At 41.9% G+C, this 27,678-nt stretch overlaps 1 protein-coding gene across 2 annotated transcripts in view; it reads left to right on the top strand.

Moving 5' to 3' along the window:
* The first annotated feature begins 4,257 nt into the window (after positions 1-4,257).
* PITPNB (phosphatidylinositol transfer protein beta) overlaps positions 4,258-27,678 on the top strand; it is a 33,436-nt gene continuing 10,015 nt past the window's right edge. The window contains exons 1-8 of one of the 2 annotated variants that reach the window (XM_042805390.1): positions 4,258-4,335; positions 6,822-6,852; positions 7,736-7,881; positions 9,787-9,878; positions 10,464-10,471; positions 12,311-12,385; positions 13,565-13,648; positions 25,683-25,760. In XM_042805390.1, the coding sequence (XP_042661324.1) occupies positions 4,316-4,335; positions 6,822-6,852; positions 7,736-7,881; positions 9,787-9,878; positions 10,464-10,471; positions 12,311-12,385; positions 13,565-13,648; positions 25,683-25,760 (534 nt within the window). In that variant the 5' untranslated portion in view covers positions 4,258-4,315. The remainder of the gene's footprint in view (positions 4,336-6,821; positions 6,853-7,735; positions 7,882-9,786; positions 9,879-10,463; positions 10,472-12,310; positions 12,386-13,564; positions 13,649-25,682; positions 25,761-27,678) is intronic. The other variant, XM_042805391.1, reaches the window with a different exon arrangement.

Raw genomic sequence — 27,678 nt, forward strand, 5'->3', positions numbered from 1 at the left:
GCATGTGGTTTTATTGGTAAATGACTGTGGCTGGTATTTCAGTGGACTCCAAGAAAGCTGTTCCACGGGGAGCTGGAACAGTTGCCACATGTACAAACCAGAAGCACAGAGGGGACGGCATTCTCCCTAGCAAGTCTCTCCCACGTCCTCCTCTGTGAGAAGCCCTTGGAGAGAAACATTAGTTTTCCAGTGTCTTGGCAGCAATCTCCGAGAAGTGTCCATAGCAAACATCTTTTCTGCTCTTGGATAGTCCTCAGACTTCGAGTGCTTTGTGGCTGAGAGCGAGCTGGTGGAGGAGCACATGCATTGCTACTCCCACAAGTGGCCAAAACATGCAGCTATACCTAAAAGATACTCCGAGGTGCAAGGGGAGAAAGGCCAGCTCTTAGGGTTAGGCATGTGGGCACCCACTCTGCACTGGAGCTGGCAGATCAGATGGGAGAACTCCAGTTATCTTGGAAAAGTCAGAGCAAGCACACCACTTCGGTCTTTTAGCATAAAAGTGTTTAAATATTTAAAAACACCTTCCCGTTTTCAGTTCATTATATGGAAATGTTTGCCACAGTTACAGATCCCTCTCCTGTCACAGAAGGAGCAGCAGGGGACTGGGAACTCGAAGGAAGGGAGTAATTTTGTTTCAGAGAACCAGTGATGTCTCTGGCATTGGCAGCACAGCGCGGCAGCTTCTGCCCTCTCACCCCGCCGGCTGGGTGCAGCTAAGCGTCCTGCGGCGGCCGGTGGGAAGGTGCCAGAGCAAGAGCAAAGCCTGCACAGCAGCACAGTGCTGAGGCACGAGAGGGCCAAAGGGACTTCAGAAGCGGGCGTGTTCCCAAGGTCCCTTAAAAGTCACGCACTGACCCGGAGCAGTCTCCTAAGCACTCTGCGCAGACACGAAGCTGGGGATAGCAGCAACCTGCCCAGGGACCCCGCTCGTGGCGTGACGGAGCGCGGCCCCGTGTGCTGCCAGCAGGTCCCTTGGCAGAGTTCTGAGACGGTGCTCTCGTGTTTTAATGCCACCATCCCACTTCATGGGCATGCAAACCTGTGTTCGGGCAGCAGGACGTCTTAGCAGGCTCAACCTCTGAGAAAAGCCAGGAGCCACTGGTGTGCCACTACCCCCAACACAGGGCAAGCCGAGGCTGGAGGACTCCCTTGAAGAACAACTTGCTGGGGAGGCATCCCCTCCACCAGCAGAGACTGTGGTGAAACTGTATGGGCTGGTCTGAATTGGTTTGTCTGTACGCAGGGTCTGGAATCAGCAGGATGCAGCTACTCAGATGATACTATCGTGTGTGGTATAATCTAGATATAAACAAAGAGAATAAGGGTTTTGGGGAGAGCACACATTGCAGCTGCTAGCTGAGTAAACAAAAGACAAATGTTGTCCATATGGGGAAGGAGCAGCAGCAGGGGACTGCACTCAGCCAGGATTTTGAAAAACCAAATAAAGGAAAATACTGAATGCTTGAGAACTTCGGGAAGCAGACACTTAAAGCCCCACCACTGTGCCCTGGCACAGCCTTTTGTAATTTCTTTGCCTCGTAGACTAAGCCAGTGCAGGCATAAGTCTGAGCAGCAGTTTCCATAGCATCCATCTTTCACATTGCAAGAGGCTTGAATGAAAATATGTTTTCATAGGCAGAGCCTATTGAGGATTTTCTTTAAAGCCATTTATCTGTAGGAGGGTCGTTAGGCAACATTTAGTTTTCCTATCTAAATTTCTGCTCTCCTTTACTCTAGTGGAGTTGATGTGTAAATGCATTGTTAGTTCTAGCTACCGGGAAAGGGCACTTGGGGAAGATGGCTTCTCAAGGGAAAGAGTAGCAAGGGTGGGCCAGAGGTTAGGGTCAGTAGTCACTTCTGGGGAAGAGGATGCAATTCAGAAGCACGGGAACACGGGTGTTGTGCTGAGACTGATGCTCAAACAGGAGACCGCAGTTCAGCAAGGTGCAAAAATCTGCCTTGGGCAGTTTTGGACAGCAACAATTACCCCACAGAAGAATTAAAATGTGGTAGCTACTCGTAAATTAAAATTGTGCAGTTAAGCTTCCTGCGGGTTGAGAGCTGACACAAATGTCCACTGAAAAGGACACCTTTCTTTTGTCAGCAGTAGGGCAGCACTATTTACAGTGAAAATCTCTGCAAGTGTAAATGCTGTGAACTGTTCCGCAGCCAGACGTATTTCCATCTGAGGAGGAATCATTTCCCTTCCGCAGTGCCAAACTGCAAAGCTTCACCCTTCCTTTTGTCAGATCTTGAAATGTTGTTGGATTTGCTTTTATTTCCAGTTTACCTAGTCTTTCATTTGTGTGAGCATGTCAAACAGAGTAAAGCAAAAGCGGCTTGTCTGCATAGCTATGAAGAAAAATCTGAAAAAATATGAAAGCTAATGCTCACAAACTAGAAAGCAAATAAATATATTTAGAATATATTAAGTAAATCCTGTAGTTTTACCTGAATTATGATTCTTGAGCACCCCAAAATGGAAATCTCATTACCCAGCTGTTTTGTTCTTAGGGCATCATTTGGCCATGGGATAAACTTTAATCGCTATGGAAACAATAAAACTGACACAACATACAGAAGCCACTTGGGGAAACTTGACCGGTACTGTCCTCCCTACGGCCTGTGTTGAAGAGCCGGGTTTATGCCAGTGGTTTAGCCGTGGCTGTGAGGGTAAGCAGGGCTGGGTCCTCATTCCAGGGATGAGGTCTTTCTGCAAGACGTAGTCCTGGATTCTCTTAATTTTGCTGTGCTCCAGCTCTGAACAGCCAAGTTACAACCAGCTTTTATTATTTGCTCCTCATTCCAGGTCTCTCAGCTTCACCATTCATGTATATTTATGAAACAACTTGCAGCTGGTTTATCTTCCTCACTCACTGGCACCTGTGTTGTCCTCTGCCCTGTTCATTTTCCTCTTTTCGCTTGGGAATTCAATCCTGCATGTCTCCGTAGTACCTGAGAGGCTGCTACGTAAAGATTTGTTCCTACTAGAGAAATCAGTATTTGAACTCACAGCAGCTCTGCATGTTTCCTGTTCTGGGTTAAATGCCTAAAGGTTTAGTTAGCTTGCTGCCCCCTCTTCCCACCCCCACCCCACGATTTCATTTTGCCGTTGGGCTGGTGTATTAACAGAAATGTGTTGGATGAAAAGGGAGCTGGGAGTTTCGCTGCTCTTTCACCCTGTAGTGAAGGTGTGTCCCACCCCTTCGCCGCCCAACCAGGTACCTCAGGAAAATTCATCTGCCACATGCTGTCATAAATTGGGTAGTTCCCGGCGCTGGGGGGCTTGGCACCAGCACCCCCCGAGGCACGAAGGCAATTTGTCTCCTCAAGGATTGGTGTTTCAGGTTCCTTATAGGCTCAGGGACTTCACTGGGTGTTCTACTCTTGGGGCTGAGTTCGGCTGCCTTTCAAGGCCTCTGAGGTCTGAGAATTGCGGGCGCTCTTCATTTTTTTGTTTTTAACGGTGGTGCAGGTGGGTCTGAGCACAGTAACGGCAGTCTTGTTTTTCGTTTTGTGTCAGTTTGGTGATTAATTTCCGGCGTGGTTGTTATTTCTGAATGTCATTAAGGATAAAAGAGATTCTCTCACAAGAGGGCAGCACTGGTTGTGGCTCACCGAGTCGAACCCTTTGAAGAACGGCGGGAGCCTGTCCCTTTGCGGAGGCGCTACCAATTGCTACTAGTTTAGTGTTTTCATTCGCGTGGCAAAACACGGGCAGTCCAAAGGTAACGGCAATCCGCAGAAGGATTTTACCCAAAACACCCTGCGTAAGGAAATTTCAGCTCTGGCACCCCACCCCCACAAAATAAAAAACTGAACCAAACCGGCGGGAGGGGCCGGGCGGCTCGGCCCCCTCTGTTCCGCCGCGGCTCCGCTGGCGGGCGGATGACGGGAATGACCCTTCCAGGCTCCCGTTCGCACCGCGGGAGGGGCCGGGCCTGGTCCGTTAAGCGCCGCCGACCCGGGGCCTTCGCTCCCCCGTCCCCAGCGCGTGACCCCGGGGCAGCGCGCGCCCACCGGCCCCGCCCCGCCGAGAGATGACATCACGGCGCCGGGAAGGGAGCCGGGCCGGCGGCGCGCCCCGATTGGCTGCCGGCGGGTGAGGCGGGGACGCTCGCGGGACCTGCGCGCCCTCGGATTGGTGACCGGCCGGCGCAGGCGCCGCGGGCCGGCGCGCGCGGGGCCGCAACGGCGCGCCGGGATTGGGCGCGCCGGCTCGCTGGGGGCGGGGCCCGCCCCGGAAGCGCGCGGGGCAGGACGGGCAGGCGGTGCCGGCCGCGCGTGCGCAGTGCGGGGCTGCGAGGGGAAGATGGTGCTGATCAAGGAATTGTGAGTGGGGGGCGGCGGCGGCCGCGGGGGGGTCTGGGGGGCGGCGGGCGGGGCCGGGCTGCCGCTCCCTTCCCCGCCGCGCCCGGGCAGGGCCCTCCCGCGCCTCCCGGCGCGCCGCCGCGGCCGCTTCTGTTTTGCGGCGGGGCCGCCGTGTCCGGGCCAGGCCGGGCCGCTGCCGCCGGCCGCCCCCGCCGCGGGTCTCTGCCCCCGCCCCGCGCGTCCGCAGCCGGGGTGACACCTCACACACACACACCCCGCGCACCCCCTGCCCGCGCGCGGCGCGGCCCTTACGCACAGAGTTCCCCCAGACCCGCTCCCCCTGGGCCCGGTGTTCCCCCGCGAGCGGACGGCGCTGCATCTCGGGTGCTTTTTGGTCACGACCCCGTCCTGCTAAGGGAGGAGCTCGAGCGGCCGTGGCGACAGCCCCGTGGCGCTGCCGGTGCCCTTCCTCACGCTGTGGCCCCCTCTTCTGCGGGCGCTGGGACCTCCTGTCGTTGGGTAGATCTCTCCCGTAAGGTCTGCCAGCAGACCGCCGGCTGCTCTGTTCCTCCCGCCCACCCCTTTGGCTTTAAGTTACCTCAAAGTCTGGTAATACGTAGCCTCTGCTGTAGTAGGAAAGGTGATGCGTAGGTTCAAAATAATAGATAGTAGCAAGTGTCTTTTGTGAAGTTCCAAACAGGCTTCCAAGGATAGTTCAAAGATTTACCTGAACTTCAGTGAGTAGGTGCAAGCGGACAGGACTGAGGTACCAGCACTCTGTCGGGCGGGGCGGCATGCAGAGCCGAGCGTCCTGCTCTTCCTGCCTTTTAGCCAGAGCTTGTACCAGTCCTCGTTGGAGAAGCTGCCTTTCTGTCTTGCATTTCCTACAGGATAATGGTGGGCTGTGTACTTACAAGTTCTTGTCAGATTTCTTTGCCGTTCAGCTCCTTTGAATTACTGCATTGTTTGTCTGTCGTCATTGTTAAGTTCAGAAAGCCCTGTTCCTTACAATCCTTCAATTCCTCACCTTTCCTTATACTTGTGCGTTTGCTGTGTTTTCCTGAGTATACTCCTGTTTTACATCTTGTCCTATTAAAGTCTAAAGCAGAAGTTGCCCCAATATCTCCTATACTGCCTTGTAAGCCACAAATGTGTCCTCTCTAGGTACTGAGTCAGCATCTGCTCGTGCCAGGACAGGTTTCTTCTATCTCTGTTGACCTTGCTAGACAGCTTTAAAAACAGTTTACAGACTTTTTTATCAGGTAAAATGAGATATAATAGGGGTCCTTATGGGAATTTTATTTTGACTGCCATTTGGCCGTTCTGTGTTTGGATGAAAACTCTGCTTTTTGCCAGACAGTTGCCAACATTTGAAGCTAATTATGTTTTTCTTAGTTTCTCTCTTAAGGTTTCACAGTTTAAATAAAGCTATTCTAGTGAGGCACATGGACTAAAATAGAAGTCTTTGTCCAATAAAGGATAAAGAAGAAGCTGTGTGGAATTTGCAAGACTGAGTTTGATCCGCAGAGATGATCGTTTCTGTCTTATCGAGGTTGCTGTGTTTTGTGCCATGCAGGGCACTGAAGCTGCTGAAGTAATTTTTGTAGTAGTACCTAAATAAAAACATATCAAACTCACTGTTCACAAAGTGTGGACGCAGCAGGGGGTAGTAAGAGTTGAATCAACTAACTATAACTTTCTTCTTCTCTAGAGCAGCGGACAGACTTTATTTATATTCATGCTTTCAGGATGATTGTGTTGAGTTGAATCTTAATGGCAATAAGGTTGTCAGTAAAGGAGGCAACATCACTTAAAAGCCCTAGGAACAATAGAGTTGTTCTGTGATGTTGTTTTGCAACAGTAATGATTTGCATTGTCTTTTTCCATTTTATTATATGAGGTGAAAGTGAAAAATACCATGTGCGGTGTACTGTTGCTGTGAAAAATCAACTTCTGCATCCCCTGACATTGCTGTTCACTGTACAGTGTATTGTATTAGAACCAAACTATTTGCCTAAAATGCACTTGCTTCTTCCACCTAAACAGGATATGAGCTGTGGGTGCTTTTTAAATGATTCATAACTGCTTTAATTGCCAAAATTCATTTGTAGGCTTTGAGGGCCTGTGTAGTTGTCCTTTTAAATTGTACAGATGGAACTGCTAACTGTGTAACGTATGAAAAAAGCTTACGCCTCGAAGTTTAAATAAATTCAGCACAATACAAAGTTATGGCAGAGCTGGAAGTAGATCCTAGATTTCCTGGCTCTTCTCTGCAGCTTCTAACATTCTTAACTCCCTTCTTTTTCCCTTTTATAGTGTATCTGTCATTGAATTTTACTTGGGTTTGTTGCATTATATCCATGCAGCCTTACTGTCACAAAGCATTTCTAAAAAGAAAACTTGAATTAACTCATTTCGGCACCCACTTCTTGAATGTCTTTATATCTGTTATGTGCAGATGAAGCCTAATTATTAATTTTGTTGAATTTGCTCTTTTCTTCTTTCAGCCGAGTGGTTTTACCTTGCTCAGTGCAAGAGGTATGTTCTCATCCAACCTGCTTTTGTTTTGGGGTGATGGGTGGGAAGACGTTAGTGTCTTACTTAAATCTGACTACCCTGGATCCAAATGTTTCCTGTGCTGTGCACCCACCAGTCTGCCACAGGTAAGTGTGTAAGCTACCAGTCAAGCAGAGTTAACCTCTTGCAGGTCAGTGGATTTCAAAGGAGGCAGATGCCTGCAGACAAAGAACCTTTAGTTGTTTCTGAGCCACTCCACAGCTTACTAGCAAGAAAAGAAAATTGTGCAATTCTGCACTGCAGCAGAATTTTCCTGCTGATCAAGGCATTGTGTGACTCCAAGTCTTTTCCTAAAGGCAGAGGTGGGAATCGTCTTCCAAGGTCTGAAGCCAGTGATTTAAATGGCACTGAGATACATTTAAATGAAAGCCACGAAAGGATGTCTGAACATACTTCTGAGGGAAAATGTTAACGCTTGCTTTCTTCTACAGTTTGCATTTTATGGGTCCTACGAGGGCAGTGTCTAGTTGGCTAAAAGTATGAATTGGGGAGGCTCAGAGCTGGAAATCAGTAATTTCATTATCCGTAAACTAAAAATTATATTTCTTTTAAATAATTAAGAATAAAATATATACTTTGGTTTTTGGATGAGAAAAATGAAGAGTAATATATTTCATAGGCTGTAGCAAAGTGTTGCATTAATACTTAAGAAGCTTTTTATAGACCTGATGCTTGTGAACTACAGATAAATTTTGCCAGCACATTGTCATACTTTACTAAATATATTTATATGGTGTATTTTATTTTCCTGATAATTTTGCTTGTACTACCAAATTTTCACTGGAAACAGCTAAAGTTTTGGCTAACTTTAATTTTGAAATTTTACTTCTATTAATTTTTTCAGTATCAAGTTGGGCAACTTTATTCTGTGGCAGAAGCTAGCAAAAATGAAACAGGAGGTGGTGAAGGAATTCAAGTCTTAAAAAATGAGCCTTATGAAAAGGACGGCGAGAAGGGGCAATATACTCACAAAATTTATCATTTAAAGAGGTGAGAAAAACGTTGATACGTATTATGGTCACTTGGTGTTGAGTGAGAAATGTTTAAAAGTGAGGGCAGCCTTCTGCTGTTTACTGTTCTGGGCTACTTGTGTTTTTCTACCACACTGTAATTTGCTGAATTGTGCATGAATGCTCTGGTGAGTAGGAAAACATGTGAAATACGGTGGAGTTTAAATCTGTGGGATAGAGTAATGGAGAACCAATGCAAAATGTCCCATCTGTAAACAGGCAATTGCATCTCTAGGAATAATTTGAATTCTTAGTATATAGCCAGAATGATGGGTTGGTGTCACAAATGCTTTCTACTATATCCCAAAGGACAGGAATGTTGATACAGAAGAATAGAGAAGAGGAGAATGGTTGTTGCATTATAAAGGAAGAATGTTTTTATGTGATTCAAGAAGGAGTTCTTGTTGCCTGAATGTTCTTTAAAAACACTCTAAGGCATCACAGAAGTTCTTGTGGTGGGGTAGGGTAATGTTTTTCTGAGAAGGAATGAGTAAGGTGAATATTTTCAGAAGTTACATGTGTTTCAGAGTGGGCCATACCTGGCTTGTTTGGAAAACAGGCCCAAATGGGGTCTGAACCTCTGGGGATTAACAGTCAATGTTAGTTCAGAGGGCTGCAGTACCATAAAGGCACTCATATTGTTAGGATTTGTAATATGCTGTCAAGCTGTGAGGATTAGTATTCCAAGAGTTTATAATTTGGGAAAAAAGATCTAAAAAATTGAAGAACTGAATACATTTACAGTTGGCTACCTGTGAGGGAGGCACAGACACACTGTGGGAAATAAATGCTGTACAGCAGGACTGTTCAAAAGCATCTGAATGTTGAGAGTCTCAGCTATGTGAAGGTAAACATGAAGGCAAACTTTCTCCAGGCCTGTGTTATGTAGGATTGTTGCACACAAGGTGTGGGTCCTAATTCCTTTTGGTTGGTTTTGGGTATTGGACTTTCAGATGTGCACAAACTAGAGAGAAACTAGAGGGTAGAAAGAAGTGTGGGCAGCATGACTCGTGTGGAAAAGCTGAAAGGATTATATTTGCTTATTCTGGAAAGAGAGAAGTCCCAGATGAATGGGACATAAGGTTTCTGCAATGTAAAAAAGGAATCGCCAGTTGGCTTTTATTCCTTGAATTTAAAAGAAAAAAGCACAGGAACTTATTCGCCATCCTTGGAGAAAAACTGAGAATGGAACGCATATGCAGATTGAACTTTCTATCATTTACATGCATGCATACATGTAATTTGTTTAAGCTCACCTACTTAAGGGCACCAGCCTCATGTATTCTCTTAGGTAATACGAAATTTATCTTGTATCAGATTTTGTTACTGTTTTCCCAAGCATCCAATTTTTGGCAACTGTCATGGGCACTGTTGGACTAGAGAGGGCAGTTGCTACTGGAGATGGTAATTCTGCTGCTTATGGTGAGCTGCAGTTGTCCTCTTCAGGCGCAGCTGAAATAGCTGAATGGCCTTTTGTCGGGGCTGCAGCCCACCAAGTCACGGGCTTGCTCACTGATGAACCTGCCGTTTTGCTAGAGAGCTTGGAGGTGAAATCTCTTGGGCAGCGTTCTCCCTCAACAGGTGTCTGCTGTTCTTAAAGAGAAAAGAAAACGTAGCTTTTGTCATGATCATAGTGCTTCCAAAATTATTTTCGATCTAGCTTGCTCTCAATTATATTATTATTACATACCTTTTTTTTTTCTTAATTATTTTGTGATCAGTAACACCATTGGGGCTCCTGTGTATTTAACTCTGGATAGCTTGTACATCATAACCTTTCAAGTGCTTAGGTAGAATGTGCCTTTCTTATTAGAGTAGAATAAATCAGTGAGGAATTTCAGCTGGCAAAAATTCTTAAAATGTTGTCAATGTTTGTTTTTCACAGTAAAGTTCCTGGTTTTGTAAGGATGTTTGCTCCAGAAGGCTCCCTGGTTTTCCATGAGAAGGCTTGGAACGCGTATCCCTACTGTAGAACAAGTAGGTCTCCCATTTGTTTTGCTGTCAGTGCTCAGTTGAGGAATAATCTTCAGTGGTTTAGGAGAAGAGAGGGTGCCATCAAGTGGGAAATAGGTTTCAAATTGTAACGTTGCCTTTGTGAGGCCGCCTCTTCTGAAAAGAAGAGCTGCTTCTGAAGAGCAACCTTCATGGATGAGTTCTCTGTTTCCTATGGAGTCTTAGTATCCAGTGTCCCTGGGATGAGACGGAAGAGGTGATTCTCTTAAGGTCTAGAACAGAACCTGTTTGAAAATAATTTAATTCTTCATAGTCTGTTAGGATGACTGCTTTATTTTAATACTTTTAGTTGCATAAGTTCTAAGAGTATTCTCTTTTTCTTTTGTTTCTGTTGAATAGTTTGAAACATAATGAACTTCTCAGGTTAAGGCTAGCAAGTTAGTCTGCTGAACTCTGCTGACTTGATGCGCACAAACGCTGTTAGATTAATCTTGAATGTTTCTTACACTGTGAAGCAAACATTATATGTGAGACTTTTCAGACACAATTGTACCTAATAACACTTTGTGTTTCCTTTTCATTTTCATTGCCTGTGTTTCCAATGACCAGTTGTGACAGTAAGTATTTGAATTACTATCAGTCCTATGTTGGTTTTTTCAAAATATATGTTATCTGTTACTACTGCTACAGTTGACTGGCTCTAGCAAGCTAGCTCCAACCTTTTATATATGCCTTGTCAGGGTTCCTGGCATAGAGCTCCTTGTTACTTTATTTGTCTGCACATGTCTATAATTAGAAAGAACTGTAATTTGTCAGAGAAATGCTTTCATTTTTTACATCTTCTTTTATGCCTTTACTATTACAGCTGCATAATGTCTGTCCTGGTAAGACATAATGCTAAAAAAGGTGGGGGGTATGGGGGAGGGAGAGAGGGGAAAAGCTAAATCAGAGGTTTCTACACTCTTGGATGCAGGAGCAGTAACGAAATAAGATCAGTCCCTAACTGTCTGAAATCCCATTTCCGCAAAGTAAAATCCTGCCTCAGTTAAAACGGGTTAATCGAGAATCCAAATGAATACTCATAGCTGGCAGTTTGGGTTTTTTGTTTTTTTTTTTTTTGTTTAAGATGAAAGGTCAAGACATCAAGACTTTACTTCCCTGATTGTATATATTCATGACCTGTTTAAGGAAGCTTGTAAGCTTGACGTTAAATTGCTTTATCTGCTCACTTGAAAGCTCAATTTAGATTCTCACTAGGTGAATGGAACATAAGGAGTATCAAATGAGTTTGTGAACTGTTTAGCTTAACTCATCATGTTACATGTGCACACTGATGTATGCTTTCTTCTGAAATGAGAAGTGTTCTGTGCTATTCTTTGGACATACAATTTAGTGGCAGCTCGACCTTTATGATCATAACTGTGCTATACAGTAACAACTAGTGTTTATTAGCTATTACACCTGCCTCTCAGTCTAATTTTTAAAAATTTTCCATGTATTTTAGTTGTTTTGTCTTAACTGCAGTATTAATAATTTGAAAAGTACTTGAACATAGAGGTAAAGAATTTCAGGGTTGAAGAATGATATTGACCTGGACTTGAGCAAAGCATTTGACACTGTCCCACACAACATCCTTGTCTCTAAATTGGAGAGACATGGACCTGAGGGATGGACCATTCGGTAGATGAGGCACTGGCTGGATGATCACACTTTGCTGTCAACAGCTCGATGTCCGAGCGGAGAGCAGTGATGAGTGGTGTTCCCCAGGGGTCAGTGTTGGGACCGGGGCTGTTTAACATCTTTGTTGGGGGACATGAACAGTGGGATCGAGGGCAACCTCAGCAAGTTCACTGATGACACCGAGCTGTGTGGTGGGTGACACACAGGAGGGCAGGGATGGCATCCAGAGGGACCTGAGCAGGCTGGAGAGGAGGGCCTGGGCAAACCTCCTGGAGTTCAACAAGGCCAAGTGCAAGGTCCTGCCCGTGGGTCGGGGCAATCCCCAGCACAAAGCCAGGCTGTGCGAGGAGTGGCTGGAGAGCAGCCCCAAGGAGAGGGACTGGGGGGGGTTGGTGGAGGGAAAACTGCCCGTGAGCCAGCACCGTGTGCTTTAAGGTCCGTTCTGACCCCCCAAAAAAGAGAAAGTTAAAAAAAAAACGAAAAAGGTAAATGACAGTATTATTTGTATTTGTGTGCAGAGAGTTAGAGTTTGATTTTTCAAACATGACTCATTTTAATGTCGTACTTACTGCTGTAGCTGATACTTAAGTTTAAGATACTAGTTATCTCCTTGTGCCTATTTCTGTGTGTAGGTAATGGATCTCTATTCTTGTATAATTTAAAAAGAATTTGTTGCTAGTTAAGGCTTAGTAGGACTTATATGTAAATACCATTTATCTAAAGTTTAAGCAGAGAGGTGTTACCAGACTCACGCTTTTTGATTTTAATTCTTACAGAATGAATACATGAAAGATGACTTCTTCATAAAAATTGAGACCTGGCATAAACCAGATTTGGGGACATCAGAGAATGTGAGTTGGGATTTGGGTACCAAGTATTAGTAATGTTTTCAACACAGTCATCCAGATAAAGTATTCTATACCTGGTAATGGTGGGTAATTACTGCATAAAATCAAAGCCCTACCAGTGATTGATGTAAAACAAGAAAAGCATTATTCAAATCCTTCTAAGGTGGTCAAACTGTCTCATCTAAAGAGATGCGAGAATAAGAAAAGGTTTTTATTTACATTGAGGTCAGTGCAGATGCTTGATTCTCACTCAAATATTTAAATAGGTTTTCAGTAAGTTCTTTTTAATTTCATGTTCTTTTACCTTAGACATGCTAGTTCTGCTTAGGCTGACAAGTTTGTTTGAAAACAGGTTTCACAAGGCTTTTGGAGTTTATCTGTGTACACTGCTGTAGAGTTATGTATTGAAGCTGCTTCTGTACATTTTTGAGGCTGGCAGTACTCGTTTTCCTCCCTAGACAGCAGATTTGGTTCACAGGTCTCTTCAGGAGATGTTTTTTATCTTTAGTGACCAATATACTTATGAAGTATCCACAAAGGAAAACTTGTCAGTATATTTTCAGTGTTTGGATAAACTGGAGCCCTGGATGTGCTACAGAGGAGAGTATTTCTTGGACGGCTCTGCTTGCTGTAATTGCAAGTTTAGGTATGCCTAACAAACTACAGGTGTGAAGCTGATTAAATCTTCAGACCTTTATATACCTTCGTACCTCACACACTTCATCCGGTCCATATTCATGGCAGCCCTATGATTTAGGGAACCTACTAGGTTTAGTCAGGTTATTGAAACCTGCCATATTTGCACTTCGGAGTTTGTGCAGCTTCTTTCTAGATTGAAATGCTCATGCAGTTTGCAGAATGGGTGATGTTTCTGATTAGAGCTTGATCTCCTTAGTGCTAATTAAAGTGCTAATTAATATGACAGAAGAATACAGCTTAATTTTAAATTGAGATTTCCTGAATGCACAAGAAGTGCTTCGTGCTGGTTTAAGATTGGTTAGTGAGTGAATTTAACTGTGGAGATAATTCCCTTTTAGAAAGACAGAGGAGGAAAGATTAGGTTTTGAGAACACTGCATTTATTAAGTCCAGAAAAAAATCTATGGCATGCATACGGACTGTGTAAGGTGCACCGCTGTGTAAGGTGACAACCTGGAAATCATTAATTTTTCTCATTTTGCAGGTGCACAATTTAGATCCAAACACATGGAAGAGTGTTGAAGTTGTCCATATTGACATTGCAGATAGAACTCAAGTAGAACCAGGAGTAAGTAAATGTTCTGCCATTGGAATATGGATGTAGCATGCAGCTGATTCTATTGATGCTTTGCGTTGATTGTGAATAAACTAAAACGGTATGGATTTTACCCAGCAGATAAATGAAAATTGTCTTGAATAGACTTATTCGTTCCAAAGTTCCACACCTAGTAAATGCATTTACAACTTCAGTCTACTGAACTTGACTTCCAGTTATACAACTAAGACATGAAGGGTGACAGACTTTTGGCACAAGTGTAGGTTTTACTTTTAATTGTAGATAAAGTAATTGATTTGGTCAAGCAAGCATTTATGTGCCCATCTTGGTGCATGAGACCAAGTGCAAGAATCTATTGCAGCTGTCCTGCATGACAGAGCACACTGTCTCCACCAAGCTACTCCTGTGCTTCTGCTGCTACTTCTTGGTTACAGGTTCTTTAAAAATTCTGTCCCTCTACACATCCTTTACTCTAGGGTTATGGCAATCTCAGGAGGATCAATTGGATTTTGCCATTGAAATCTAGACCTATTTTGTTTATTTTTAAACTTTGTTCATCAGAGTAGTCTCAAGATTTGAACTGTTTATTTATTCTGAAAGCTCTAGGATTACTTTTTCAATTTCATCTTTAGTGATTGGTTTGGCAAACATAAGTATCCTGGGTAAAGCCAGAAGCCTATCCATAGGAGTCTGCGTTCTTTTCCGTGACAACTTAAAGCTTAATATCTTGATATAAGAAGCAAAAATTCAGAAGGACAGATTTTTATTAGTAAAAGCACATGGTTACTCAGTAAATTTGTATACAGAGCATAGGTATAAATTTGGAAGGAGTGTCTTTTCTAGGATTGTGTGGAGTCTGCGTTAGCTTGCTTACACGTCATGGAAATTGGTGGCTAGATGAAGTGAGTGTGTCAAGGTTTAGTGCTGGGCATGCACATGTTCAGCTTGCCTTTTCAACAGCAATTTGCACAGAAAAGGCAGTGGTACCCTGAATGTGATTGTATCAAATTCTACTGAAATAAATACATGAAGAGATTTCTAGTTAAGTTTATCTGCCATGTTGAGATTTTGCTGACAGGACAAAACTTAATGTTTGTAATAGTTCCCATTCTTTTCCCCTCTGTTGTCATTGTTTTGTTAACCAGCTTACAGTCATGTGTTTGGGTTGGGAGACACCTTAAAGATCATCCAGTCCCAACGCTCTGCCCCGGGCAGGGCCCCCTTCCCCCAGCCCAGGGTGCTCCCAGCCCCATCCAACCTGGCCTTGAACCCTTCCAGGGAGGGGGCAGCCACAGCTGCTCTGGGCACCCTGGGCCAGCACCTCACCGCCTGCACAGGGAAGGATTTCTGCCTTAGATCTCATCTAAATCTGCCCTTTTTCAGTGCAAAACCATCACCCCATGTCCCATCCCCACCCCCTGACCCAGAGTCCCTCCCCACCTTTCCTGTCCCCCCTTTAAGCCCTGGGAGGCCGCTCGAAGGGCTCCCCGGAGCCTTCTCTTCTCCAGGCTGAACCCCCCCAACTCTCTCAGCCCGGCCTCCCAGGGGAGCTGCTCCAGCCCCCCCAGCATCTTCGTGGCCTCCTCTGGCCCCGCTCGAGCAGCTCCGTGTCCTTCTGCTGTTGGGGGCCCCCGAGCTGGCCCCAGCACTGCAGGGGGGTCTCCCCAGAGCGGAGCAGAGGGGGAGAATCCCCTCCCTGGCCCTGCTGCCCCCCTGCTCTGGCTGCAGCCCAGGGCACGGGTGGGTTCTGGGCTGCAAGCACACATTGCCAGCTCTTGTCAGATTTTTCATAGGGTGTATGATTAATCTGTGTAAGAAGGTATCCTGTGTTGTTTTTAGATGCTGGTTTATTCAACTTTTGAGAGCAGCTTCACCATAGTTATTTACGTGCCTGCCTTCCTTGTTTTTACTGCTGTTGTGTTCTACACATCTGTATCTACTGGGGTTGTTGTCTGGTTTGTTTAATTGTAACAGCTGGACTGCTCTATGTGTAATCATTAATTTTTGGGTAATAGGAAAACGTTATGCACTAATATGAACACCAAGTTGTGTTTGCATAATAAATTTGATTGTCTCAGTTTTGTGCAGGAAGTTGTTCTTTATACTATCAAATTGTTATTTTCTGAATATAAACACTTGGGCATCCTGCATTGTGGGGAGAGGACTCCTTTGCAGGAAAGTCTAAGAAGGAGGGGAAAGTCTGTGGTGTGTGAAGGGGAAAGGTTTATTTCATAAATTTCCATTTGCATTACCAGCATAGCTGTATAACCTGCACTGTTGCTTAACTGATGTTTAACAGATGATCTCTGGATTTACATGTATGAAAATACATTCTTTGGAGAACCGCCCTGTAAATCAAATTAAATGTGTCTTGCCTATTTTAATGCAGCGAGGAATCGTTTTGCTGCCTCTTGTTCTTTCAGACATTCCATATGACCTTAGAGCTGAACTGGCAGGTAAATGTATGTTGTGCATTCCCTATTCCATGCCTGGAATTGTGGCAGACAACTACAGTGCTGTCATCTGTCAGAGTGCTTGCTTGATCACAGTATGTGTAAACAAAGGATTGTGTTTATTACTGTGTGTTGAACTTAAGTATTTATTCTGTTTGAAGGACTCTTAGTGAACAGGACTGCTCACGCTGTCTGCCCTCTTGCACTATTAGATTACGTGGCCTGCATTTGGTATTGCTCGTTTCCTTTGTACTGAAGACTGACAGATGGTGGTATGCTAAAAGAAGTTACATTTTTGGCTCAGGACAAAGATCCATCTAACCCAGTGTCTTGTTAGTGGCCAGTAGCAGATACTTGTGGAAGGATAAGAAACTTGGGGAGTGCATACTAGCAGCTGGGAGATGCATATCTCTGAAAGATCAATCTGTATTTAAAGGGCTTCCAGAGCTAGTGGTTATATCTGGCCTCTTGCGTTTATTAGCCACTTACATGCCCATGAGCACATCTAATCTATTTTTTAACCCATTTATACCTCTACTTTGACCTTTATGGCATCATGAATTCTGTAGAGTGTTAGATAGCATGGAGAAAAAACACTTCCTTTTTGCCTGACTGATAATTTAATTAATGGGGGGGGGGAAAGAATGTTTCTTCCTTATGTTTTCTGCACACTTTATCTTACAGATTCTGATTATATTTTCTTTATCTTCCCCCACCTCCTCTTTATCAAGCTGAGGGTCCTTATCTTTAAGCCCATCTTCATGTGGAAGTCCTTGGAACTACTCTCAATACCATTATCCTCTTTTTTTTTTTCTTTTTTCTTTTTTTTTTTTCTTTTGTACATTTGACCTACAGAGTGTCAAAACTATGAGTGCAGAGTGATTTAATCCAATCTTAAGTCTCTTCTGATGTTTCTACATTCTCCTTTTTTAGTAGCTTCTAACACCATTTATACTTTTAGCAAATATTTTGAGCAAATACTTTCACATACAAACTTTCAGTATAGCCCATCATTGTGTAGGAATACTTGGAACTAATTTTTACCGTGTGATTCAAATTTTCATTTCCATTTCATCTCCCAGGAATTCAGTTTTGCAAAGTCCTGACTTCGTTAAACAATGACTGACTTTGTATTCAAACTCTTATGCAAACTTTGATAACTCTGAGTTATCTGTAGACTAGACACCCTTTCCACTCGTTTGCCCCATTTCTGTTACAGTTAAGGATTTGTTAGAAGAAGTACTCTGGGACCCAGACTCAGAGTCTCTTCTGTTACGAAAATTTGCAGTTTCTGGCCCTTTTCTTTCCTGCTCATAGCTCCATGAGAGAGACTTTTCCATTTATGCTAATATGTTTATGAAGTTTAGGTAATGGAACTCGAGGAATTTTTTTTGGAAGTTCAGCTACATCATAGTAACAAAATTGCCCTGATCTACATGCTTCTTTTATGCCTTCAGAGAAAGCTGCTGGTTTTAGAAATCATATGTCCCCTGTGAAAGCATTAGCTGTTTTCCATGTATTCTATTTGTCCAGAGATTCTTTGCCTATGGTTTCTTTGCCTCTGTTCAGTGATGTTAGGGCACTCACTAGTTCACTCTGTTGGGTAGTTTCTGAAATCATGTGCGTTGCATGGCATTTTTTTCTGTTATGATGCTTGTTGTTTGGGAATTACCATTCTAAGTGTTTGGGTTTTTTGGCGTGCTCATTTTTTTTAGGGAAAAGGCATAGCATTGCCAAAGGAAAGTTTTATTTGTACACTTATTGTCTCAGTCATAGTTTTGCCTGGAAAATGTACTAGCTTGGATAAGAGTGTGACTAAAAGAATGGAACTACATTTATAAGATCTAGCAATTTTTATAAAAGTTTTAATATATTCAGGATTTATCCGTTTGTTCAGCCCAACCCATTGTAGTGTAGCAGTTTAGTTTCAGAACTACAGTCAGCATAAATATAAAAATAGTAAATTTCTTTAAGATACTAATGGCATGCATATGCTAACTCATGCTCATTTAAGTATGTATAGAAATAATTTGGCTGACATCTGTAGCTTTCTCTAGATATAAATTTAACCCTGTCCTCTTAATCATCTCCAGCACACAATCTATGTAACTTTGTGATTTGTATATAAAAATCACTTCCCAGGAGAGTAAGATTTTTTTAAAGACTAAGTGGAAGTGAACACTCAATTAACTTCAGAAGAGGCTACATTTTTTGGAAACAATATGTAAGAAAGTAGAATGTAGTGAAACCAAAAAAATTGAAATCAGGTTTACAGCTATTTTTGTATAATACTCCCAGAGCTATGGATCGTATCAGAGAAAAGTACTAGTCTGCATTTCCTTCCACAGTCAACCTTATGTGCGTTTTCTGCTAAATAACACTTGTAATATGTATGTTTTCTTGTCTAAAAAACCTGATGCAATATTGAATTGAAAAGCAGAAATTGTGTCCGCCTGCCTAGTTAGTCTTACACTACTCTGTGTTCAGGAAGCTTTTTTCACAAATTTGCAGAGAAGACATGAGATTTCATCATTTTTATGTTAGGTTCTAAAAATTTTCTTAAAATTATTGTGTCCTGTATATATGCTTTCAAGTTTTATACTACTTGATAGAGTGAACTATGAGCTACCAGGAGTACTGTTATTACTTTTAGCAGGTCTTATAAATGAGAATGAGAATTGTAAAGAAGCACCCAGATTCTGAATTTGTTGCGATTATTACTTTATTGTATGTGGCTCACAGTCTCTCTAAATAATTCTTTATAACAGTTTGTTGCATTCATGCATATTATATTGAGATTTTGAGCAGGAACTGCCTATGAAAGGATATTTGTATATTTCTTTGAAATGGTTTTTAGCTCCTCTATATTGTTATGCTGCTGCACAATGATGTTTTGCCTGTCTAACTTTCAAGAGGGCTCCAGGGTTTTTTAGCTGTAATATTTGTTCTAAGAGCCGCCTGTTTTTCTTCCTAAGAAGGACTTGTTGCTGTCAGGAGTTAAGCTCTTGCTGGACAGATACTTTCCTTAAACTCTGCAAAGAACTGTTGTTTATTTGTACTTTGGCTTTCATCCAGCCTTCTTCCTTGCATGCTGGTAGGGTTTGTGTATTGAGAAGAGTTGCTACAATGCTCTCTTGTTCATCTAGACTTCAACCTAGACAGAGGGGATTTTCTGTCCTTCACAGGATTGGGGTTAACTGTGTCCTGAAAGGTCTTGGTTCAAAGCTTCTGTATGTGGTATTTAGCATAGAAAACATTACCATGACTCATCTATTTTCTCTGAATTTTTGTTTTCACTCCTACATTTTACTTTTAGATAACATTTTTTTTTTTCCCCTCAGTGTTTGCAACTGTGTTTGTGTGTGGGTCCTAAATGCAAGAGCACAGTTTACCTACGTCCCTGTGCAGTGAAAGGTGGGATGGCAGATGACATAGTATCGTGTGGGCTCAGGTGTCCCCTATGGTATCCAGTCAAATAATTCCACAGTGTAAACCAGGCACATCCAGGTTGCTTATGTAGATGAGTTTAAATTCCCAAACACAGATTGCGTATGCAAGCAAAGTTCTTACCTTAGCAAGTTTTCTGATCACTGTGTATTTGAAAATTTGCATCCTAAAGTGTGTTTTTATGAGCTTGTGTGGTATATACCATAACATACAGATATGAAATACTTATGGAATGAGATGCTGCAGCTTTTATTAGTGAATGCTATTCTTAATATTAAAGTTTTGGATGATTTTGGGTGAACAGTCTGTTACTTGGAAATAGTGATGTTTGTTGTTGATATTTTTGCACCTTTTTTTTTTTTTTTTCCAGGAAGGAGGTAGCAATGCAAATGTAGAAATTGCCAAGTATATTTCACTTTAATCATGTGGCAAGACCGTTTATACTTCTCCATTGTATGGAATGTGGAAGCTGTCTTTCTGGTGGAGGAAAAGCCTTGTTTTCTGAAGTTTGTTTATCTTTCTTCAAGCAAGGATGCTGACTTCTTAAGTTTTGGGTTTTTTAATTAACGTTTTATGTAGATTTCACATTGTAGTGCTTACAGAAGAAAGTAGATCAGTTAAATTTCTATATTTATAAGCATGCTTGGAACCATTTTATTGCAGATTTTTGGCAGTGCCTTATGGCAACTTGTAGTGAGTTGAGGCGTTTCATCTTTGGTGTGTGTTCAGCCCTGGCTATCTTGCTGGTGTTGTGAGACATGTATTAGTCCTGTGTAAGCTTCTTGGAGTGTGTTGAATTCTTCCTGTCTGTTCCAGTTGCTGGGTACTACAGGACTGTAAAGAGTGATGGCAATTACTTCGGTGACAAGTTTAGAGGGAAGGGGTTTTGGTCTTAGAAAGCCATTTTGTCCTGAGTCTTAAGCTAGTACAAAGGTACAGTCTAGTTACAAGTAATGTCTCCTAGTCAAAATATCGGCGCTTCCTGATCTTATGCAGAGTGATTTATCCAGTCTCCTGTGGGTTTTTCTTACTGCCATTGACATTTTCAGATTGGACTACAACAGTGTGCTTTTTCCAGTAGTCATCGACACTGGATGTTAAGGAAGGTAAAAACCTCCACTCTACTGCTTATGCCCCCTGCTTCCCAAGTGGAGTGAGTGCAAGAAGGGCTAGTTAGGCAGCAATTACATTCAGTGTTATCTAACTGGAACCAGAAGACATGACAAATAAGCATAAAAATTATGATATATAAAAAATATATTTATATAACATCACATAAAACAATAAGTATATAAATAATAAAATGTAAATAGCATAAACATAAATAATATTAGAAGTAAATTTGCCATCTCTGCAATGCTCTGTTACTTGTAGTATCTTCCCACGTAGGGGAGAGGTGTTCTACTTTCTACCTTTTTCTGTGTTTTGGTGCCTCCACATGCTGTTCCAGCCTACATTGTTTCATGGGCCAGAACATTTTTCAAAATAGTCTAATTCCCTGTACTGCCTTACTTAAAGTATAGCATTGACTAATAAACTGTGGTTTATTTTTCTGTTTTAATTATAAGGATTGCACTTAATTTGAGATGGTGGTTGTTAAAATGGGAGTGATTCGTTGCATTCTTTGTATTGGGGCTCTCAATGGTAAATGCAGTGCTGATGAGCTGTGTTGTCTGGTGTAATCTTCCTTGTTGACAGTTATGTAGAGAAATCTCTGCAGTGTGTGTTGTTGTAAAGAAACAGTCCAGATTACATCCTACTCTTCATGAGGATGCACTACTGTAGCTTTAGTAAGGACTCAGAACTGCAGCTTATCTGTCCTTCTAGTGAACAGTTTGGAAGAAAGAAGTTTTATGGCCTAGAAACATGTCACTTGCAGCACAAACACATCGGTTCAGCCAAGTGCTGCCTGTCAGAAGGGAATTCATTTTCCTTCAGCAAAAGATTTTCAAAAAATCACTCCCTTGTAAAAGGTGCCTGTGCCTTCTTTCTTGAACAGTATTGACCACTGAAAGAGTTAGCAGTATTCTGTCTGTGTTGAAAGTAATTTAAAACTTTTGCTTGGATTGCTGACAATTTTATCTGGTTATGGTTTTCAGCTTCTACTAGCTCCAGCCTCTACCTACAAATATTCCTTCTCTGGTTTTACAGATTTCCATATTTTGCCCCTCTCAGTCATGTCTTTTCTAGGCTGAAGATTCATGGTCTACTTTGTTTGTTATTTGTATGGAATTGGTCCCATCATTAATCACTCTTACTGTCTTCAGTGTCTCTTCTACTTCTAATGTATTCTTGTAGAGAAAAGAGTACAAAAAAATAATGTAATATTCAAAATACAGATGTACCATAGAATTTGAGTCTCCTAAGATATTTTGTGTTATGTTCTCTCCTGGTTTCCTAATATTCCAGTATATTACATGTTGGGCTTATTTTGGTATTGTCCTTCTGTTGCTTTTAGGTTTGGCCTGTTGTGCTCTGTAGTGATCCATGGAAGCACGACAGCAATCTCTTTATAATTATTGTACTTTCTTCTTTTTCCCTCTAAAGAAAGCACAGAGATACTCTAGCTGTGGGAACATCCTAAATATGATGTTGTCATACAATGCTGCAAGACTGTGCTTAGAGCTGGGAGAACAGGCCAGGCAGCATCTTCTGGGCATTGCTAGTGCAAATGAAATACATGGTATGGATATCCATATGTCCTACACCACTGCCATGTGAGCTCTTACCTTATTAGGTTGTAGAGACAATCTAAGAAAGAAATTCAGGGTTGTCTCAATGCAGTACCTGGTTTTATTTACAAAACTGACACTAAAATATGGGGACTCTTGTATTTTGTGGTTCTGTTTAATGCTTCACCACCCCAAGACAGCAGCAATACTTATGCCAGGAATTAGTTATCTAGAAAAAAACGTTTATTGGAAGTTTGTTTATTCATTACTATAGCTTGATCCTTTTCTCAGTGTCTTCCATCTAGTGTTTGAGTGAAATTGCTAAAAGACAGTCATAATCAGTAATTTAAAACATTAGATACATTTCTGTAAAAATATTCTGCTTCAGTATTTACATATCTTTCTTAAAGGTGATTTACTTGTAAAGAAAATGCCTTTTTTTTTTTTCCACCCAAGGATTGTTAAAAAAAAAAAAAAGTATCGCATTCAGCCTCCAGAATATGCAGGACCTGAGGATTTGGGTAGGTTGCAGCTGTCTTCACCAACAGTATTTGGAAATAACTAATGAGATGAGAAGTCTACAGCTGGTGGCAAGTACTGTAAATTGTGTGCCCTCTGCTCGCCTCCCCCATTGGTTTCCTGGAGGAGACAGACTGCGAACAAAGCCAGCAGGCGTCTTGCTGGGTGCTGCTGCTCACATGCAGCAGTAATTGAGATTAGGGCTGTGTACTCTGTGCTGAAGCTGTCATACATGATGGAATATATTTGCTCTTTTTGATGTCTGTAAAAAGGACACGTTTTGTTCCGGTAAAATCGTAAATAAGTGGGTCCTCACTAAAATTCACATGACAAATATTGCTATTAGTCTTTCTACAATTATAATAATTTGACTGGACATACATATAAGTGTTGGTGAATTTAAATGTTAATATACAGTGCTTATGCTGATTCCTCAAATTGTCCCCGTGGGGTAGATGAAGTATTATCGGAGCACCTGTGGGAGCATGCTGCTAAAGTTGGGTGTCTAGTATATGGGTTCTTTAAATAAACATATTGTTTCTGTTTAGAGGGAGAAATAGAGGAAACTACTATTTTGTGGAAGTTCCTAAAATGTATTGGTTAGCAATGTGATTGAATGTCTTGGCTCACTTGGATGTTTCTAGGAAATACTTGCTCAATTCTCGAAGTATGTATTTGAATGCTTAATATGGAAGTTTATCTGAATTACCTATAAATACTTTCTAGATGTATTAATTACAGAATGGCTGAAAAAAAAATCTATTTAAAGGTTTCTTCAGCCTGTTTTAATACACAGTATAGGTAAATGCATTAAAAGAGCTGGAGCAGCGAGAAAAAATTGGGGAGAAGAAAGTATCAGAGAATAACAGCTGATTTTCTGCAAGTGAAATAGATTCCTCTGAGAGGACCTGGATTTTTCAGTTCCATCCAGATTGCAGAAAGTGCATTGTAAATGTCAGAATGGTTACGAAAGCATTAATAACTAATTTGTGTAGCCTTGCTCTGTGGATTCGGAATTTCAGTCTAGAAGTAGTCTTCATTCCTCCGTGCTAATGGAAGAATCTAGATCTGAAAACTGTTGTGTTGCACATGATCTTCAATGATTCTGACAGCTGAAACGATGACTGCATATAATAGCTCCTCAATTGTATATGCACTAATACCATCTGTTGAATTCAAGTTACATGAGTTAAACATGAAAAATAGGGAAATGGAGCTGTTTAGGGAGGGCTGAGGAAAGCTGACTGGAATTCTTTTGTGTGGATTGTTTTTCCCAGGTTCATTTGAGATTTTTCTGGTGAATAAATATGGAGAATAAATATGCAATCCCTTCAGAACAATAGGAGAGGGAAATACTTTTGGACAGTTCATAATTCATTGGTCACTAATTACCACAGGGTGCAACTGAGGCCAAGAATAAAAGTGGCGAGGAATACCCAGTTATACGATCCTCTATAATGGAAGAGTTTATATCCTTTCCAGAAAAAAACCCACAGAATAGGGAAAACCAATGTGTTCACTGCTTGGAGTGATAGCTCTGTCGTGGATTATTTGCATCCTTCCATGAAGTGTCTGTTACTGGCCACTAAGACAGAATATTAGATTAGAGTGGTCGCTGTATAACTCTGACAATTCCTGCTCTATAATGTTCCAGTGTTTGGGTTTATTTTTTATGTGCTTATGTTCATGCCTTTGTCTGCAAGAACTTTAACTCCCTTACCTAGGGAAGCCAGTTCTCCAAAGCACACTACTGCAGCAGAGATATAGTTAGATGATTTCAGTATGCCTCAAAAGAAGCATTGATATTTCAGTTTTAATATTTAGAGAGCCATTTATCTAATTTGTCTGTCTTTCTGCTGATAGTATTTAATTTTGAATATAGGGGAATACATTAGATATGTGAAGATTTAGTTTTAATTCATCTTTTAAAGCAGTTTACAAATGTGATTCCTTGTGACGACTCTGATGCAGGAGTTGGGTGGGAGGGGGGTGCCAGTAGCTACTTCTCTGGTGGTATTTCTTTCACTCAGTGTTCTGCAAATTTTTTCCTCATTGAAATTTGTTTTTAAAAATGAGACCTTAAACTCTGATAAACTTTCTTGGGCTTTTCTGTAGCACCCGCCAAGCATTTGTTCTGCTCTAAACCAACTTAAACTTTTACAGTTCTCCTTGGTTTTTTGGATGTGATAGTATTCTTAGGTTGATGTTTTTCATACATTGTGTAAACCTTACGTGTTCTTAGTTACCGAGGTCCAAGTTTTTAATCCTTTCCTGATTTCCAAAGTAGCATCTTTATCAAGTAATCATTTTCATACCCCTCATCAGTTAAATTAAGTAAATCCATATGTTGGAAGCATTTGTCATTTTCAACTCTACTAATATTAGCTTTTTTTCTCACCGTTTATAACTTGGTAAGCAGTGTTGTCTGTTGTAAAGCAGTGCCACTCAGACTGTAGCCTTGTGCCCTCTCTGTGCTTGGCCTGGTGATGTCTCACAGATTGAGATTATGCAGTTTCTGATGTTGCAAGTTAGCTCCCTTATGCCTTCTTCCCTTTCTGTTCTGTGTTCTGAGGAGTGGACATATGTTGCAGCTTGGAAAATGTTAGCACACTACTTTCCGTATTACTGCTTTCTCTTCTCCTCAAAAGTTCACAAAACTCATAGGATAGTGCTTATGCAGCACATGAAAATTCTGACCTAGAAGGCAGCCCTGGTGTGCTATCATAGTGTAAATGGATAATGAGCACCACTGGTGATACGCAGTGATTGAGTGGGTGTGATGAAGCATTCAACACAACCTTAAGTTAGCCTAATAAATGTACTCCACCCGTCCTGCTCCAGACCATGCAGGAGAATCTATTTGGTAGTCTTGAACAGAATCTTAATACAGTGGGATATTGAATCTGGGGTGTTTTTTTTCTGACTCTCAGATGTGTTTTTTTTTTTATATTATAGGACTACAAAGCTGATGAAGACCCTGCATTATTCCAGTCAGTTAAGACGAAGAGAGGACCTTTGGGGCCAAATTGGAAGGTACCAAGAACTGCTGTTACAACCTTTTGAAGTCTTTATCTGCAGGAAAAAAAAAAAAGTTCATGATTCTTCAGAGACTAGCACTAGCAATGTTAGTCTTAAACAAAGGGCAGAAGTTGAATACTTTTCTTTTTTGTATTCAGTTAAAATGCCAGATGTGTTAGTAAGCAAAGGTACTGTCTGCTACATTTGTCATTACTATAAAGGAAATTTTTCATTGACAGTAGCACAATTTTGCTTCTTACGTTTAGTGTCTACTGTGATATACTTAAGTAAATGGTAAGGTTTTTTTGAATGTATTACAAATGGTGCTCCAGTTTCTTAAATTTTCTTGTAAAAGCATTCAGTCTTTCATTACCCAGAAAAATTCTAAATACAGCATGAATGTTTCTGTTAAAACACAGTGTGAAGGACTTGCTTTGAGAGGTGCAAATTTTCTTCTAGTTCATTACTTTAGATGTCACCATTAGTTATTTTTACCACTAGTTTTTGCAAAGCAGCAAGGTGAGTGTCAGATATTAGAGTAGCATGCATCGGACCAGCAAGCTCTCGGTCTCTGATTTTCTATCCTAAAACGTGATTGTGCAAGCAGAAGTAGGCAGGAAATACACCACCTTTCTGCTATCAGAAGCTTGACTTGTGTCTTAAGTGTCAGTAACTGACCACCATGTCTAAGAGAGTAGAGTCCCCATTTCCCACTACATAGTACCACACTCGTTCTCAGGTGGCCTGAGATCATAAATTGAAGCAGCCTGAATTTGAGGATTTAAGGTGTCACTCGTCCCCCTCTGGAATGAGGCTGTAGTTCCAGGGGAACGTTTGTGCTGACCATCCACTCCTGTACTTCCGTACGTGCTGGTACAGTATTTAATGCTGCATGGTAATTAACCTAGGGAAATAAATAGGAAATCAGGTTTTTGTGAGAGGATGGGAAACGATATGGTAACACTGGGAGTCATAACAGGACCACTGAAAGTTTCAGTAGAGCAGAAAGGATGTGGGCTACTAAAGCTGACACTTCACTGCCACTGTGCTGCATTACCAGAAGAAAAGCTTGCAAAGCTACCTCTTGGGTGTTCCACATACTTCAATTTGTCTTGATGAGAGCTGATGGTGCAGTTGATGTATACCACTGACCTCGTCGGTGTTGCCATAGCTGTTCCTAATGTCATCTTTTCAACATGATGAAAGTTCATCCTGTGACAGTCCAGTTGTACAGACAAAAATAATGTGAAATTCCATCTGAACACCAGAAAACACTTTTTTTACTGTCAGGGTGGTCAAACACTGGAACAAGTTGCCCAGGGAGTTTGTGGAGTCTCCTTCCATGGAGATACCCAAAACCTGGCTGGATGCAATCCTGGCAACCTGCTATAGGTGACCCTTCTTGAGCAGGGCTCCTGCACCCAGTGATCAGAGAAGGTCCCTTTGTGTGTTCAAAGACAGATAATAGTTCTGCTTCAGAAAGTTTCTGAGCTTATACGGAGCTGGAGATTGGTAGAATTTTTAAGCAAATTATCAATATTTTCTTCCTTGGGTCTTATATTTTTACGTATGTTTCTGCCATTAGCTGTTGTCAAAATAGTGAGCCTGGCAGACCTTTGGTCTGACTTGAGTGTTTGTCCTGGACCTGAGCAGTAGCTGGAATCTCATGGAAAAATTAGCATCTTGTGTGTGCCAAGATGACGATGAGGGGAGGCGTGTATTCGAACTCCCACTGTTGTAATACTCTTTCTACCTGGGCTAAGTATTCTTGCTAGCAGGGTAAAATTATCACAGGGGTTATTTTTGTAAACTGTGCTGAAAATGTGCATCCTGCCTTAGATGCTTGTTGTTCCTTCCTGCTCGGGAAGGAAGCAGGAGGCTGATGCAGGAATGACCTCTTTGGCCCTGTGTGACCCAAAGAAAGTAGGGAGTT

This window comes from Tyto alba, unplaced genomic scaffold (genome assembly GCF_018691265.1).
Source record: "Tyto alba isolate M040663 unplaced genomic scaffold, T.alba_DEE_v4.0 Super-Scaffold_44, whole genome shotgun sequence".
Classification (NCBI taxonomy): Eukaryota; Metazoa; Chordata; class Aves; order Strigiformes; family Tytonidae; genus Tyto; species Tyto alba.